The following is a 19,491-nucleotide window of genomic DNA, read 5'->3' on the forward strand; positions in this document are numbered from 1 at the left end:
GCCATTTTTACTATATCCAATCTGAAGATAAATTCTCCTACGTATGCAATCGCATACACACCCACACACACACACACACACACACACACACACACACACACACACACACACCATACCTTCTCAGCCAGTAGCTGGCGGATTTTGCCTGCTTGCAGTCGGAAGCGGAGCAGCTGCATCTCGAGGGCGACGCATCTCTTCTGCCAGTCCACATTGGCACCGGACACGGCCACCACTGCACCCGCTGCACCCCCCTCCATCACCTCGGCCATTTGTACACACACACACACACCACTGCACCAACCTCTGCACCAGAAAGAAACAGAAAGGGAGGGAGAGAAAGAGAGAGAGAGAGAGAGAGAGAGAGAGAGAGAGACTTAAAAACCTTAAAAACAGCAAAATATGGAGTCAGTCACAGTAAAGTTAACACATGTACACATGTGGGTATTCTTGATTAAAGTGTCAGCGTTGGACCACCAGACAACAATGGAAGAAGCACCTGGGAATCTTGGGAACAGTAATGAGAGTCTGTTTCTCTACCAGCCGACCTGAAGACATCACTGCATCGGTGGTAAAGTGCAGGAGTTCCCAGTGCAAAAGACCTTGCCGGGTTTTTATTTTAGCAGCATTTCATTACAACAGCTCTCACACACCACCCCACTGAAAGCGAGAAAGAAAGCGAGAGCGAGAGAGAGAGAGAGAGAGAGAGAGAGAGAGAGAGAGAGAAGAGAAACTCTACTGACTAGACAGCGCCAGAGCAGTTGAAGACAGCCTAATACTGCCAAACAATGTACTACAACAACAGCCAAATATCTGGAGGATCTACGCCAGCGCCGTGCTTCACTCAGACTGCCATTTCCTAGAAGGTGAAACACACACACACACACACACACACACACACACACACACACACACACACTGACATCACAGCCTCTGGCGGCGAACCCAGCAGGCCCAAGCTTTCTCACCTCCTTTTATTGGTTACCCTCTGTCAAAAGGAGCACACTTCTCAAGGATCACCTTGGTAACTGGAGAAAAGCAAACTCAACGCTACAATGACGGCGTTAAACAAAAGGATTCCTTTTCTTTTCTTCCTCCCTCTCCCGCTCTCTCTCTCTCTCTCTCGCTCTCTCTCTCTCTCTCTCTCTCTCTCTCTCTGAACGTGTGCCGAGCGGACTGCGTTTTCTGGTGAGCTCCAACTGGGGCCTGAGCTGGCACTCTGCGGTTGTGTGTGGGTGTTGAACGGTACGAGTGCGTAGCGCTCCAGGACAGCAGCGACAGGGCAGGTCCAGCTATGCGCTTTGTAGACAGTTTACCAACCCAGCGCGATCCCTTCCCCCGAAGCAGGCACCCAAATATCTCGACCCATGCAATCCCTTCTTAATTACAGGCCCTGGGAGAAACAGGATCCAGACCCACACAATGCAGTCTTTCTGCATGACAGTGCCATTACGGATATGAGAGAGAGAGAGAGAGAGAGAGGGAGGGAGGGAGAGAGAGAGAGAGAGAGAGAGAGGGAGGTGGGGGTCTTTCTCTCTTTCTCCCTCTCTCCCGCTTCCCCCTCAGAAAGAGGGATAAAGAATGTGTCAGGCTGAATGGAGAAGACTCTGAATGTGGGAAAATGGAGCTCCAAAGTTTTTTTTTTTTTTTACCTGCAAGGGGCTGCTTGGCAGCCATTTTCTAAAGACCTTCGCAAGTGGCCTGCCGAAGGCTCCTGGAGTCCTGTAGGGAACAGTCAATCAAAGCAGCAGGGCATTATGGGTCTGAATCCACTCATTATAGGGGCTAAACTGTATGCAGTATTAACGGCGCTCTGGCCTGGGAGTGCAAGAATGATTAAAGATGACGTTATTCTATCATGACAGTAGCAAAGTAAGAAGAGACGTCGCGGGGTGCTAATAAAACCACCCATAAATGTCTTCCAGGCTCCAGGACAAATACTGTCAACAGTTCTTCACCGATTCTACAGCAGAAAACTGATGAGGCTATAAAGAAGGAGCAGTCGATCCATACACTAGGGCATTAAAGTGTACTTTCCATTAAACTGCAGTGTTTTTTGCTGCAGTTGACCAATTTTCCACTCATGATATTTGTGTGGTTTTCTGTTACCGAAAACAGCCTTATTTATCCCATAAGGCCGTGGTCAACACTAAGCTTCTGGCGTCCAGTTTAGGTGAGCAAAATTACATTCATTTCAATGGGATTCCAGCGATCTTGTGTCAGCAACCAAGTGCTTGCTCTGGCTGTGCTGACCTCTGACCTCTGAAGACCCAAAACAGTGGAAATGCCAATGTTAGCCATGTCTAAGCACAATTGCTCCCCCACTGGCTCTAAATAAACTACTAAAAGAAAGAGACAAAAGGCATACAAAGTCAGTCAGGAGACTGTATCATCATCTTGGTGATCTTCCTGTTAATTGTAGGCAAGTTTGCCAATGAGCTAATTGCTAAGTTAGCTACCCCCAGCTAAGAGGAGCTGGCACATGAATCACCCACTGTACTGTACTGACATTTATACATGTGCTGCAATGGACTGTAGAGAGTGATCATCTTCTCTAATTATGCTCACTTCTGTGTTTTACTGTTTGCGTTAACAGTTAGCCAGTAATAGCTAGCTTGCTATTTGCTTAATTAGCTCCAAACTAAGCGTAGCTCCACACAGACGTCTACACGTTTTGCTGTGACTCGGTGTGCAGCACTGTGCTCTCACCAGAATCTAACCAACGTACCAACGTGTAGGAGGTTTTACTGACCATGCTTGGGTCCAGCCCGAGCTATATGCTCCTTTTAAGTGGTGTCAATTTTATCGGAGCAAACAAGTGTCCCACCAGGATGCACCATATTAACATCCTCTGCCGTACAGTAGTTTGTGATGGAAACACAATTTCCAACATGGCAGAAGAGGCTTAAATTTCATACATAGACCATATGAATTGGGTCTTGAATGGCTTATTCTGTACATGACAGCCTCTTTAAGATGTTCGTCCAAATGCTTCAATTAAAAGAAGAATCCATATCCATATCCATACTCAAGATTTTCATGTTGGTATCAGAAAATAAAAAAAGTGGTATCGGTACTCCTAACAGCGGTCAACCTCTATCAGACACTGTGTCCTACAAGTACAAAAATGAGCTATGATAATGACTGACTAACATGACAGTAGATCACAAAAGACAATCGTTGATCAGTGCCCCCTTCACAATAGTCTCGGGCCCAGTTCATGTCTCCATCACAAACACGGTCACATGCTCCCCACTGACTCCAAAGCAATAACTTTATAAACGGCACGGTTTCTCTACTGGACAATAAAAGCAGGCTGTTGGAGAGGAATTGGAGGTGGGGCAGCAGGCTCACAGAGTGCACAGCACCACAACAGTGCCATGTGGCGCTCTGCAATTAGCAATCTCCTAACTACAGCCTTGCTGGCAAATTACAGAACAGGTTCCGCCTGCTGACCAAAACTCCACGTCCAGTTCCATGAGAGCTTACTGCACAGCCGAGACGCAAGGCTTTGGAGCTGCGGCCTCTGCACTAGGAGTGCCAGGGGTCAGATTAAGCCAGCGCTCCTGTTAGCTCAGCCCACGTCCACCGGTGCTGCCAAATACAACAGCAGGGTGCAAATAATCCATTTGCTTGTGAAGCCCGTTTGGCAGAGCTTTTCTAATGTCCCGGGGAACAAGCGCTTTTGCACCCTGAGCTGTTGTTTAACAAAAGGGCAGGACGCGATCACCTACATTTCAGAGCGTCAGACCTTTAAAATGACCTGAAAGATACCAGCTGATTTCCTATAATGACAAGATAACGATATATGAAGGGTGATTAGGTGAAAAATGCTGATGAATCTTGGTTTTGGGCATAATAAATGGCACTCGTTGCGATTTATATTTTGCACTGACTGGTTTGTAAGTTTGCCTCAGTGTTAGACAATGACATAAACTACATGAAAATGTAAATTATTCTCTTTCCGCAAAATAGACACACACACACACACACACACACACACTGAAATCTCTACACAAACATCTCCTTTTCTACTTATGAACCCAAGGATGGAGCTGAATAATTCATCTATCTATCCATCTTCTTCCTGGTTAGGGTCCTAGTAGGTCAACCCAGTAGCCTACCTGGAATCACTGTCCGAAAGGCAGGAATACCCCTTGGACAGGGCACCTGTCCATCGAAGGGTATCTAGGGGGCTATTTAGAATAGCCATTTCACCAGCCATGTGTTTCTTGGTAGATCTGAGGAAATCTGAGCTCCCAGAGGAGATCCACGTGGACAGAGGGAGAGCACACCAACCTTTTCACAGTCAGAGACCAGAGCAGGTCTCGAACACACAACCGAATGTGATGCACCAAAATGAAAATTCCTAGCATTTTTTTTATGCCTTTGAATAAACATACAGAAAATACAGCTTTCAACAGGACAAAACCAATAAATAGTAGACATAAAATACACTTAAAGCATTTTCTACCTCAAAATAACAGCTTCAGAATCATTGTGATGCTCCACTGACCTGTGATAGCATCTCTATCGTGGCTAACTGCACTATGTAAATTTGGTGAAGCTGCAGGCAGGACAACACTCACAAGAACAGTGTAACCCTGCTTAGCAAAAGTCATATTCACATAGAATTCTGTAATATTGCTTTACCACCTTCAGTGATGGTTCTGTAACTATCAGCTTGTCCAGAAATGCATGTAAACTTTGGCAAAAAATGCAAATTACACTTTCTGACTGCAGGAGGACGTAGCTTTTTGGCTGTCGTTTTGTGAATGGTCAAGTCAAAACCTGTGACTGCAGACACTATCAGCAATCAGTGCTCTATGTAATAAGCATGACATGGAGTGTAATAAGCTTAAAAAGTGGATTCAGACTTGTAATGGAGACGTTCTTAAGTGCTGTATCCTCTCCTAATACTTGGAAAATCGCTTGTCTACTTGTGCCTTTGGAGTTTTTCCTGAGCAAAAAAGTTGGCCTTTTTCCTCTTCAGTCAGTCTAAAGTTTACGATCTACACCTTCAAGCAATATAAAGTGACAGTCTGTTTTTGCTGAGACAAGCTAGAACTGTGACATGTAAAAGTTAGCAATCTCAACCTCTGAATGAAAATGAGGATGATATCTCTATCCTCATGATGGTATCCGCATGCTGTTTTCCAGCATGGCTTTTTTTTTTGCAGCTCTAAGCAGAAAGATGCTGCTGAGCACACTCTAAACTCCAAAACTGCACAACAGAGTTTCCATCAAAACAGCCGGAGCTGGGTTTCATGATGGGGGCCACCCGGCCTGCTGAAGACTGTGACTCATCCCCCTCTCTCCCTCTCTTTCTCTCTCGTGCTCTCTCTCTCTGCTATTCTTCAACTCTGTAAACACAAGAGGGATAAGTAAGACCTCCAGATTCACCTTGAAATGGTAAACAAGCATGACAGCTCTTTCAAAAGTCTGCCTCTGTGCCATCTCCTACACTCTGTCCACAAACACACCAGGCCATATAAATCCAAGGGAGGGCTCTTCACTAGTTTAAAACTTTGGAAGCAACACCAACCTTCTGTATATAACATATACACCAATCAGCCACAACATTAAAACCTAATATTGTGTAGGTCCCCCTTTTTACATTTCACTCCTTGGCATAGTTTTTCCAGTGTATCGGCCCTTTTCACAAGCTACCGGTTCTCTTTTCAGATCATATTCTGGGTGATTTATAATGATACTATATAAACTGCATTGCCCGGGGGGCACCAAGACCGATAATAAACGATATTTAATTATTGCAGTTTTATATATGATTATTACAGAGTCATTGTCTCAAAAACCTTCTCTCCATTTTCACCCATTTGGAAAATGGAGAGAAGAAAATCTTGACTGATGCCTAATACTGTATAACCCACCCCCTTGCCTGCAGTTGTTTAACCCTTTATGCTCTGTGACTTTTATCACACCCTAAGGATGATTTAATCTGTAAACACATAGAAAGCAAATGCAAATTGACCGAGTTGTTCCTAAGTCCTGACAGTGAGGGGGGAAAGCCAAGAACCACCGGTGGTTCCGAGGAGTTTGAGAGGTTACCTGCTTTGATAATCAGTCTATATGTTTTTTTATTTAATATTATTCTGTCATGATGAATGCTAATTAGTCCAGTCACACAGTACACCTAGAGAACACCTAGGGTTTGCCTATACATCTGCAGAAACAGTGTACAGCTCAAGATTCTTCTTTTGCTTTGCTCTTGATGATTCTCCTGCAGAGTTCTATTGCACCCCTAATCCAACTACAATCTCACGTTCAGATGGCCCTGAAGGCCTAATTACCTGAGTCAGGTGTGTTAAATTAGTTGTAATTTAAAACAGGATTTTCCTAAATAACATATTAGGAGTAAGAGAATACATCACTGCATCACTGGTGGGGTGGGGGGATGCTCAGTCCTGATATTTTGCCTGAAAAAAGCAGATTTTCCAGTTCCATGTACCAAAATACACTTTAACATTGACAGCTTTTTAGGTACTAGCGGTGCCTTTTAAAACTTTGCTGCTAGCGTAACAACACCCCCCCCCCACCCCACAAAATTCATCACAATACCAATAAAACATCAGCTTATTGCCCACCTCTAGTCTGTGTTGTGATGAAATGTGGAGCATACAGTAGCGGGACATGTACTGTAGCCTGTATAACCTTTTATGGTCGATGCAGACCAACTGCTTTTGATTCATGAGCTACAGCAAGCTTCCAAAATCAGATCTTCCCTTTAAGAGTCACGGCCTAACGCATCTGGCTCATTCTGCTCTCCAGCGAGGCAGCTGAGAATGAGCTAACTAGGTAGAGGTGTGTGGGGGTCACCAAGGTCCACAGCAGTACCACTAGAGAATTCTCTAGTGCATCATTTAGTCCAGCAGAACCTCTCCTATTATTGCATGCTTTCATTCTCATGGAGTCACACCTACATATGTACTGTACACACACACAAACTCACACGCAGCTGTGGTGATGTAAGCCATTGGGTGATTAGGTGATATCATCCTATCAGACTTCTGAAATCCCCAATGTTGTTTTTTAAGATTGTTGCTGTCATGATCCAACTGGTTTCCTAAGAGTTTGGCATTTCATCCCAATTACTCAAATCAGCAGAAAAAAAGGGTACAGATCTGGGTCAGCTTGTGGTGTCTGAGTGTATGTGTGTGTGTATTTGTGTGTTTGATGGTGTGTATGCATGTGAACATGTAATGCTTGTTTCTTCCACATAAACAGCCGTACTACAGGCTGCAGCATGTAATCTGTGAACCCTCCACTCCAGCGTAACCCATATATCTCAGACAGAGAATTGAAAGGAGCCACCTCTCACTCATATACACACACACACACACACACACACACTGAAACCTAGTCTGACTGCTTTTGTTTCTGTCTCTCTCCAGTCAGCAGCAAAGTTTCCATTCGTTGCCTGCGCCACAATTTATAGCCACTGCGTAACATTAGCACTGGAGAGCTGTCTGACCGTGAAGCACACGTAACTTTGCAACTGTTCTCAAAAACAATGGCACAGAGACTCCGCCGCAGCTTTCAAACTCTGACCGTCTGGCTCTTTCTGCTCTTGGCTTGAGGTAGCCGGCATAACATGACATGTGCAGCTAAAATACGACTACAAGAACAGAGCAGTTATTAAATCAGGGGTGTAGAAATGCATCTTCGCATCACAAAGCATGGCTCAGAATGTGGCCATGTGGCTGCATCGGTTTAGGACTGTTTGAATCTAAATTTATTCTGCAACCTTAAATCCATATACATTACCAGCCAAAACATTAATACCACCTGCCAGGACTCCACAAGACCTCTGAAGGCATCCTGTGATATCTGCCACCAAGACATCAGCAGCAGATCCTCTGTAAGTCCTGTAGGTTTTGAGGTGGGACCTCCATTGATTGGGCCTCCATGGGCCTCCTGATCACTCTATACCAGACAAAAGCCACAGGACCTGCATGAGATGTTTTGGAGATGTTCTGACCCAGTTGTCTTACCGTCACAATTTGGTGCTTGTGAAAGTGGCTCAGATTCTCATGCTTGTCCATTTTCCTGCTTCAAACCCATTACCTTCAACTGACTGTTAATGTGCTGCCTAATATATGCATCCTTTGACAGATGCCACTGCAGATGAAGATATGATGAACATCCTGACCAACCTCAGACACTCCAGATGAGCTGCTGTGGGTGTTTTATTGAACCGAATCCAGTCAGGGTGAAATCTGAGATTTGTTTACTAAAGAATCACAGTGTAATTCAGTCGTTGTGAGGTCAGAGCTTTACTGTCCTACCTACAAGACATCAATGAGAAAAGCACACCACTACCCCCTAAGTCCTGGGAATGTTCATATTGATGGAAAATGAACATCTGTTGCTGGTTCTATAGCGCTTGAGCAAGCTGTAAGTGCTGGAATAAATAGACACTGCCTACAGTTCAGAATGATGTATATAAGTGGCGAACAGCTGCAGATGAAGCATGGAGGCTCCCGAAAGCTCCTCTTCTCTTCTTCTCAGTCTTGTCTGCCTTTCTTTTTTCTCCTCCTCCTGCTCTAAAGGAAGCACCACGCGCAACCTAATAACAGGCTACTGTAAGCTGGCCACCCTCATTATCAGCCGAAGTAGTAAATATAGCCTAAGACATTCCATGGTGCTGAGGTGTAAACATTTTCAGCAATGTCCAACAAGGGTACACTCACGCACACCCACATATACCACACACTAGGGCTGGGCAACATATAGTTTGTTGATCATTATTGTCTATATTGGGCTTCGCAATACTGTGACACCACAGTAGACTGTAATGAGCCAATGGGGCCTTTGACCAATCACTGAAGTCTTTATGGGTGTATTGCATCCAGGAGATCCATCCAATGGAAATAATACCATGATCATGATAATGTGCAGCACTTCACACTCTTAAAAATAAAGGTGCTACAAGGGGTAATTAGAGCAATGTCATATAGGAACCAGCTGTGAGGGTGAAGAACCTTTGTATTTTTTTTTTTAAGCCTTTAAAATGTTCTTATATGCTTCTTTATGAAAGCAAAATCTTCTATGGCATTTGTAGAGTGTAGGTGTCTGGGTGCTTGCAAGGGACAGGGACCCACTCAGGCTCCAAAAAAGACAATGTGTGTGTGTGTGTCTACTACACGAGCCTCCAAAAGCCAGACCACCTATTTTTTTAGGATGTTAGCAAGAAGCAGAACTGCCATGTGTTGTCTATGTGATGTCTAAATGAAACAGCTTATGATTTAGAACTCAGCTTTTATGCTGAACCAGTCACAGGCACTCCTGCAACATTTCCCTGAATTTCCCCGGTCGCTGTGGTGAAACGCAAGGCTGGGTTTGGGCAGGGTGCAAAGGAAAAGTCCGGGCGTCCTCTCCGTGAATGAGTGGCCACACTCTGGGGTCACTGAGGTTAAGCAGTGAGCAAACTCAATAAAGCAGTTCCGTCCGTGCAGTTTAACATGCTAAAGTGCATGCTAGCAGGTGAGGGACTGGGCATGAGCATAAGCTCTTCCTGAAGCCCGAGGCCAGTTTGGCTGGACAAGTGACCATGAGGACTAGAATGAGCTTGTTGAAGCCTTCTTCTATCAAGGCATGGTTGACTGGACTATAAAAGTGATCTATGGGCAACCATTTGTTTTGTAGTGACAAGTGCAGGGCAAGTAAACCTGGACAAGTGACCATGAGCATGACCAAAAAGGAAAATGTCCCTCTCTTCCAGTGACCAAAGTCAGTAAGACTGAATATGTGACCATTAAAGTGACCAAGAGCGAACAATTCTTTCCTCACTGGACAAGCGAGCATCAATGATTATGCATTCATAAAGAGTTTCTTAAGTAATCTTCACTCAGGGCCAGTGGGACTGGACAGGTGATAGTTAAAATGACCAATGGAGAGAATTTTATATCTTGTAGTGACCACAGCATGATCATACAATGTGTATACAAAGTTTATAAAGGTCTCCTTCCTCAAAGGCCAGTAGGACTGGACAAGAAACCATGACATGATCATGCACTCTCAATCTCATTGGCCATGAGACTGACCAAAAAGTGACCAAAGCCTGCCAGTAAGGCAGGACAACTAACCATGAAAGTGAGCTGGGCCGAATAATTCTCTTTCTCATATGGACAAGCATGACATGTTCATGATGAGAAAGTCCAAGCCCTTCTTCAACCAGTACAAGCAAGGCTGAACAAGTGACCATGAGAGTGACCAAAAAGGAAAAATCCCTCTCTTCTAATGACCAAAGCCAGTAAGGCTGGACAAGTGACCACGAAAGTAACAGTCTTCTTTACTCAAGACCAGTAGGACTGGACAGCTGAGCAGTGACCACAGTGACCAAAGTGACCAAAGGGGAGCACTGCCCATCTTCTAGTGACCACATCATGAGCATTATATATTTATATGACTAGACAAGTGACCATGACACGACTGTCCTGTATAAGAATAAAGTTCTTCCTCAATCAGTGCAAGTAAGGCTGGACAAGTGACCATGGAAGTGACCAAAGGGGTGCAATTCTGTCCTTGCTCATTTTTAAACGTGCCCATGTAGTAAAACCACGAACGCAAGACGCTTCCAGCTTTCTGACCTAGTGTGCAAAGGGTGCATGCAACGCTGCTGGACGCGGCTGGACTCTCGCCATTCATTTTGTCCAAAAATGGTCACTCCACACAGGTGTGCCGCAGACAGCCGGGCTGCTCGACTCATCCCCGCTGAAGCTACCGCCTGCCACTGCTTGGCAAACTTCGTGGCAAGAAGAAGAGCGAAGCGCAAAAAATCCAGACCTCGTACCTCATTCAAAACACTGGCCAGTGAATCACACCGCACCACTCACACGCGTTATCGCCGTGAGCTCGCCGTACCGGCAGGCATACGCTGGAAAAGCCCTGGTTTAGAGTTACCTACCTTGCGACTGTCCTTTCTCTACACTTTCTGACTCCACTGCTCCAGCCGGCAGCTCTTCACATCGCTGCTACAGTGCTGAGCGCTGCGACTCTCGCTCTCTCACTCGCACAGCGCTCATTCTCGCTCGCGCTGTTTTAAGCTTCTCTCCACACAACACAGCTCCCGATCCCCATTCACCAACTTCATCCTTCATTCCTTTAAAGAGCCGAAGGCAGGATCAAATGACGCCGGTAGCCATGCCCCCCTCACTCTAGCCATGCCCCCCTCACTGCCCCCTCACAACTCTCAGCTTACCCCCCCATACGAACACATGCACACATTCAGAGACCGGAAGTTGCATCAGAGCTCCCGCTCCTCTCCAAAACGATGTCTTGATGAATTTTTTATTCCTAATGTGAGCCCTTATTTCAGTGAAAACGCTTGTGGACCCTAAAGACACGAAATAAATCAATAAATGAATAGAATTAAAATCCCACTAAAACCATTTATTTGAAGAGACCTCTCTCTATAGCCAGCAGTCTGCCTGGAAGGATCTGTTATTTTCTTTTTGTCTATTCACAGACTGGACCGGTCAGCCTCCAATGATCCAGCACTAAATATTCAATGAGCATCATGGTTGTATTTTGCAGATTCCAGCGTCTGTGTGTAAAACATAGACAAAACATTTAGCATCTTCTGAACAACTGAGTTCACGTTCTGTCCAGCTGACAAGGCCTTCACTGACAAATTAACATTACTACAGTTTAATATCTAATATTACTACAGTTTAGGAGCTAATATTACTACAGTTTAATAGCTAATATTACTACAGTTTAATATCTAATATTACTACAGTTTAGGAGCTAATATTACTACAGTTTAATACCTAATATTACTACAGTTTAATATCTAATATTACTACAGTTTAGGAGCTATTACTACAGTTTAATACCTAATATTACTACAGTTTAGGAGCTAATATTACTACAGTTTAGGAGCTAATATTACTACAGTTTAGGGACTAATATCACTACAGTTTAATAGCTAATATTACTACAGTTTAATACCTAATATTACTACAGTTTAATACCTAATATTACTACAGTTTAATAGCTAATATTACTACAGTGTAGGGGCTAATATTATTACAGTTTAGGGACTAATATCACTACAGTTTAGGAGCTAATATTACTACAGTTTAATACCTAATATTACTACAGTTTAGGAGCTAATATTACTATAGTTTAGGAGCTAATATTACTACAGTTTAGGGACTAATATCACTACAGTTTAATAGCTAATATTACTACAGTTTAATACCTAATATTACTACAGTTTAATAGCTAATATTACTACAGTGTAGGGGCTAATATTATTACAGTTTAGGGACTAATATCACTACAGTTTAGGGACTAATATCACTACAGTTTAGGAGCTAATATCACTACAGTTTAGGGACTAATATCACTACAGTTTAATAGCTAATATTACTACAGTTTAATACCTAATATTACTACAGTTTAATAGCTAATATTACTACAGTTTAGGGGCTAATATTACTACAGTTTAGGGACTAATATCACTACAGTTTAGGGGCTAATAATACTACAGTTTAGGGACTAATATCACTACAGTTTAGGGACTAATATCACTACAATTTAGGAGCTAATATTACTACAGTTTAGGAGCTAATATTACTAAAGTTTAGGAGCTAATATTACTACAGTTTAGGAGCTAATATCATTACAGTTTAGGGACTAATATCACTACAGTTTAATACCTAATATTACTACAGTTTAGGAGCTAATATTACTAAAGTTTAGGGGCTAATATTACTACAGTTTAATAGCTAATATTACTACAGTTTAATACCTAATATTACTACAGTTTAATAGCTAATATTACTACAGTTTAGGGGCTAATATTATTACAGTTTAGGGACTAATATTACTACAGTTTAGGAGCTAATATCACTACAGTTTAGGGACTAATATCAATATAGTTTAGGGACTAATATCACTACAATTTAGGAGCTAATATTACTACAGTTTAATAGCTAATATTACTACAGTTTAATAGCTAATATTACTACAGTTTAGGGACTAATATCACTACAGTTTAGGAGCTAATATTACTACAGTTTAGGGACTAATATCACTACAGTTTAGGGACTAATATTACTACAATTTAGGATGTAATATTACTACAGTTTAGGGACTAATATCACTACAGTTTAGGGACTAATATTACTACAATTTAGGATGTAATATTACTACAGTTTAGGAGCTAATATTACTACAGTTTAGGAGCTAATATTACTAAAGTTTAGGAGCTAATACCACTACAGTTTAGGAGCTAATATCATTACAGTTTAGGGACTAATATCACTACAGTTTAGGGGCTAATATTACTACAGATTAGGGACTAATATCACTACAGTTTAGGAGCTAATATTACTTCAGTTTAGGGACTAATATCACTACAGTTTAGGAGCTAACATTGCTACAGTTTAGGGACTAATATTACAGTTTAGGGACTAATATTACTACAGTTTAGGAAGTAATATCACTACAGTTTAGGAGCTAATATTACTACAGTTTAGGGACTAATATTACTACAGTTTAGGGACTAATATCACTACAGTCTAGGAGCTAATATTACTACAGTTTAGGGGCTAATATTACTACAGTTGAGGGACTAATATCACTACACTTAAGGAGCTAATATTACTACAGTTTAGGGACTAATATCACTACAGTTTAGGAGCTAATATTAGTACAGTTTAGGGACTAATATTACTACAGTTTAGGAGCTAATATTAGTACAGTTTAGGGACTAATATCACTACAGTTTAGGAGCTAATATTAGTACAGTTTAGGGACTAATATTACTACAGTTTAGGGACTAATGTCACTACAGTTTAGGAGCAAATATTACTACAGTTAAATAGCTAATATTACTACAGTTTAGGAAGTAATATCACTACAGTTTAGGGACTAATATCACTACAGTTAAGGAGCTAATATTACTACAGTTTAGGGGTTAACATTACTACAGTTTAGGGACTAATATTACTACAGTTTAGGGGTTAACATTACTACAGTTTAGGGACTAACATTAGTACAGTTTAGGGACTAATATCACTACAGTTTAGGGGCTAATATTACTACAGTTTAGGGACTAATATTACTACATTTTAGGCACTAATATCACTACAGTTTAGGAGCTAATATTACTACAGTTTAGGAGCTATAATTACTACAGTTTTATATCTAATATTACTACAGTTTAGGGACTAATATCACTACAGTTTAAGAGCGTATATTACTACAGTTTAGGGACTAATATCACTACAGTCTAGGAGCTAATATTACTACAGTTTAGGGACTAACATTAGTACAGTTTAGGGACTAATATCACTACAGTTTAGGGGCTAATATTACTACAGTTTAGGGACTAATATTACTACATTTTAGGCACTAATATCACTACAGTTTAGGAGCTAATATTACTACAGTTTAGGAGCTAAAATTACTACAGTTTAATATCTAATATTACTACAGTTTAGGGACTAATATCACTATAGTTTAGGAGCTAATACTACTACAGTTTAGGGACTAATATCACTACAGTTTAAGAGCGTATATTACTACAGTTTAGGGACTAATATCACTACAGTCTAGGAGCTAATATTACTACAGTTTAGGGGCTAATATTACTACAGTTTAATAGCTAATATTACTACAGTTTAGGGACTAATATCACTACAGTCTAGGAGCTAATATTACTACAGTTTAGGGGCTAATATTACTACAGTTTAATAGCTAATATTACTACAGTTTAGGGACTAATATCACTACAGTCTAGGAGCTAATATTACTACAGTTTAGGGGCTAATATTACTACAGTTTAATAGCTAATATTACTACAGTTTAGGGACTAATATCACTACAGTCTAGGAGCTAATATTACTACAGTTTAGGGGCTAATATTACTACAGTTTAATAGCTAATAATACTACAGTTTAGGGACTAACATTACTACAGTTTAGGGACTAATATTACTACAGTTTAGGGACTAACATTACTACAGTTTAGGAGCTAAAAATACTACAGTTTAGGGACTAACATTAGTACAGTTTAGGAGCTAATATTACTACAGATTAGGGACTAACATTACTACAGTTTAGGAGCTAACATTACTACAGTTTAGGGACTAACATTAGTACAGTTTAGGAGCTAATATTACTACAGTTTAGGAGCTAATATTATTACAGTTTAGGGACTAACATTACTACAGTTTAGGAGCTAAAATTACTACAGTTTAGGGACTAACATTAGTACAGTTTAGGAGCTAATATTACTACAGTTTAGGGACTAACATTACTATAGTTTAGGAGCTAACATTACTACAGTTTAGGATCTAATATTACTAAAGTTTAGGAGCTAATATTACTACAGTTTAGGAGCTAAAATTACTACAGTTTAGGGACTAACATTAGTACAGTTTAGTAGCTAATATTACTACAGTTTAGGAGCTAGTATTACTATAGTTTAGGATCTAATATTACTAAAGTTTAGGAGCTAATATTATTACAGTTCAGGAGATAATATTACTAAAGTTTAGGAGATAATAAACATTGCATAAAAACACAAGCAACAGGCCTTTTAAAGTGACCAAATTAAATTTCGAGTTCAGCAGACTCAGCTAAATACAGTCATTAAATGTATAAAGGGAGTAGATGTGCATGCCATATACTCCCTTTATACAGAAATTACCAAAGCCTTTGAATTTTCTCTGTTATGTAATATGGGTGATCTTAATACTACAGAAAATTAGTATTGATATGGGTTTCACTTTCAGAATTATCTGAAAAATATCTGTTGATATGTCAACATCTTTGTCAATTAAAATGTTACTTTATTTCTTTTTATTTCTGCATTCTGCTAAAGCTTTTAGTAATATTAAACTATATATATATATATATATATATATATATATATATATATATATATATATATATATATATATATATATATATATATAGACCTTACAACTCTACATCTTCTACACTCTAAGATGGAGATGCTTAATATCCCAGTCTGCCTTGTCTGATGTCATTTTCAGCTGCTGCACTTCCAGCATCCCTTCTGTGGGTTTCCTGACTGTGGTTTTACAACACAAGCTCACGGATTTTGTTTAGATAAAATAGGAAGACATGTGGGTCTCTTTCTCCCTCTCTTTCTGGGTTAATACATGGTTGTTTGTGCTGGCTTTATAGGCCTTTCTCTTGCCGTATAAAGTGTGGAGTGCTGAGGTCATTGTCAGCCGCACCCTGCTGTACAGCACAGGGCCACTTTGGCAGTTGTGTCCTTCTGCTGGACGCCTCTTCACAGCATTTCTTCATTGGAACACTCTATTGAAGAATGCAGTGAATAAATAATAGAGAAATTACTTGAAGGGGTTGCGAGAACATATGCAGCTCTGACTAAACATTTTAAATAGTGTGCTGAGGTATGAATACTTTATGTTATAATGCTAGGATGTATTGGATCACATTTAGGTGGGTCATGATTTTAAAAATAAATAAATAAATGGCATCTGCCAAGGGGTGGATACATTAGGCCAGAACTGCATCAGGACATCCCCAAAACATCAGGCAGGTCCTGGGGAGTTTTTATGAGATATAGTGGTCAGTATGTACCAAAAGCCTCCAACAAAGGACAACCTGTGAATCGGTGACAAGGTCATCTGCCTCAATTACTCAGAGCTGGCTAAGACCTTCTTAATATTAGGCATAACTAATATTATTGCTGATTGGTGTGTATATACATACATCTGCCGACTGAGGCATTATAACAAAAGTAAGAAATATGATCAGTAGTAGTAATAACAATATAAGTATGCATATTCAGCACAGGCATTCAGTTTTATTGCATAATGCCATGTTTCTATTGTCCACCAAAATCCTTAGACTAATCGTATAATATATATGTATAATATATAAAAAATACCTCAATAATAAACCATGCAACAACCCCCCTTGGGCATTAAAAACAAAGAAATCAAGGGTATATATGCCCCTGTCTCCCCTGCCTTTGCCGCCCCCCAAACCCCCCACCCTAAAACCTGTGACGGTCACAGCCATAGTGTGGCCTTTTTCTCCTTGCTGTAACTGCCCCTGGTCTTGGCCCTGGCGTCTACAAGCATCTTGTGTAAGAGAGAGAGAGTGCTCCATTGCTCTCAGTCAAAACAACTCCTGACAGGCCGACGCAGTTGCTCTGCAATGCCTGTTCCACTGCAGTGCAGAAAAACAGAGAGAGAGAGAGAGAGAGAGAGAGCGCAGTGGTAGAGTGAGCTATGTGTAGAGTAGAACTCACAGAGTGGGTTAAAATCGGTTTTCCAATCTGCTCATAGAGGCATGATGCAGGTCAACAAACAGGTTCTCACTCTTGCTCACTCGCTCGCTCACTTCATCTTCCTGATGTCCCAGAGCATTTTATTGCCATTTGGCCAGCCTCGCTGGAACCTCGGAGGGTGGAACATGATGGAAACTCCATTAAAAAAATGCGAGGGGAGAGAATAACCCAGAAAATAAGTTCAGCAACAACATACGATGGCGTGTCAAGCAGAGCGAATCACAAGACTTCCTTTAGGACAGTTAGTTTTTTTTCTGAAATTAATTTTGTAAGAATGTTGCCTGAAACACAAAGGAACTGAATGTAATACACGTTCAGATGACCCTGAAACCAGGCAAAATGATAGCAGTTTCTGAAGTGGGATGAAATGACATCTCAGAAAAGAAAACAAGACAAAGCAAAAGTCCTCCAGGCAGTAGAGCTCTGCAGGAGAGCAGTCAGTCAGCGGTGGGGAAATCAAGCTGGTGTTTACATGCTGTGAGGAGGGCTTCCTTGTTTTGGTGAATTTCTTGTTGGAGCCACTAAGGGAGTATTTCCTCAATTGCAAGTTGATGATGAAATGAGCATCTGTTTTTTAGAGGGTGTTGGAAGGAAGATCCAGTGCTTAGTTCCAATGGACCAGGATGAATTGGCTTGTAAACACTGAATAATCAAAGGGTTGAAGGTCACACTTTGCACTGATTTTCTTTTGCGGAATTTACTGTTACGCCTATGAGAGCAAAATCTGCTTTGGCACATATTTATCTTAAAAAAAAAAAAAACAGGCTCTGCACTTAAGCTTAGCAGAGTGGGAAGACTCCATGGCTCCATGATATTATCTATGATATATCCAGTCTTATGTAAAAGATAAGATAATGAGATCACCTTTTATGATCATCGCAAAGCAGTGCAGTGGAATTTAGCATCTGCAATTAACCCATCTGTGGTAGTGAATATACACACACAGACTAGTGACAATGGGCATACACACCTGGAGTGGTGGGCAGCCTTTGAGGAGCAACTGGGTGTTGCTTAAGTTCATCTTAGCTGAGATGGGATGTTGAGGGAGGAGAAAGTGATGCTCTTTCACTCCCCCTGCCCCATTTCCTGCCACACCAGCAGCGTTAGAGTCCAAAGCAAACTTCTCTAACCTATAAGCCATGGTGTCCCCAGAAAGAAGATACTGGTCCAACAGATCACTGTTTTTACTCTGAGCAATGTGATAAATATGCCTAAGTTACATTGACTGCAACCTCAGGAATTTGTTTGCTTTAGAATACTAACACTGTTTACAGCAGGAAGGAAACACATTTTGGGTTTTGCTAAATAGTCTTAAAAATATTTGTGTGAAACTAATAATATGCCAACATGCACATCTCTGCTACAAATGTAATGCTAAAATTTCACATTTCAATTTTCAGCACATTTAGTAGTTTATTCAGCCAAAAGCAATGAAGTACAAATGTACAGGCTGAGGTCCCTAGTCAGGTTTCACCTTCAGTTCGTTGAGTCTCTTAATGCTGAGGATCAGTCGATACTGATCCGTCAATCCAACACACGTCTTTGTGGTTGTATAATGAATACAGTCACACAGTTAAGATAAGATAAAAGGGAAATTTTAGTATCTGTTTCTATAACAAGATATTCTGGACTGATTTGTTGAGTTTAGTAGAGACTTTTCTTAAAAAAACTGTTTTATAGCGTGTTTAATATTTTATAATCCAGTCTTATAATCCTCCCTGACCAATCAGCTCCCAGCTTGTTTCACAATCGCTTGTGACAATCAAGTCACTTTGTGTGTGAGTGGTAAACACTCTGGACTGATATATCTTGTTGTTTGTTGACTACTGATATGAAATAACTGTTGTATGCCCTGTGATTTGGGTTTCTGTAGCCTCTACTTGGTTCTGAAAGCTCTCTATAGCACTGGTTTAAAAAAAAAAAACAAAACGCTTGTAATTGTCCTGCCAGGAAAACAGTGTGTTTCAATAATAGTTTCATAAAGTTTCAGATCTTATGTTCTGTTTTCATGATCTACTGTAATATAGCCCCACACTGCAGACTCTAAACTCTTTTGTTTACCTTCTGAGAACCTCCGCACTTCTGCCAGCTGGACAATAATGTCCGTTAATAGTGCCTTGAAAGATACCAGATGGTGCTCTGAACACCATGGTTAAAAACAAAGACTCT

At 40.9% G+C, this 19,491-nt stretch overlaps 1 protein-coding gene across 2 annotated transcripts in view; it reads right to left on the reverse strand.

Moving 5' to 3' along the window:
- The window catches only part of plekhh1 (pleckstrin homology domain containing, family H (with MyTH4 domain) member 1), a 45,515-nt gene extending 34,425 nt beyond the window's left edge, over positions 1-11,090 (reverse strand). Inside the window, exons 1-2 of one of the 2 annotated variants that reach the window (XM_072689599.1) lie at positions 10,925-11,090; positions 117-303 (exon numbers count right to left, since the gene is read on the reverse strand). In XM_072689599.1, coding sequence (XP_072545700.1) covers positions 117-269 — 153 coding nt within the window. In that variant the 5' untranslated portion in view covers positions 270-303; positions 10,925-11,090. Of the gene's footprint in view, positions 1-116; positions 304-496; positions 537-10,924 lie in introns of those variants that run through there. The other variant, XM_072689600.1, reaches the window with a different exon arrangement.
- Positions 11,091-19,491: the final 8,401 nt, after the last annotated feature.

The sequence above is a fragment of the Salminus brasiliensis genome, chromosome 10 (genome assembly GCF_030463535.1).
Source record: "Salminus brasiliensis chromosome 10, fSalBra1.hap2, whole genome shotgun sequence".
Classification (NCBI taxonomy): domain Eukaryota; kingdom Metazoa; phylum Chordata; class Actinopteri; order Characiformes; family Bryconidae; genus Salminus; species Salminus brasiliensis.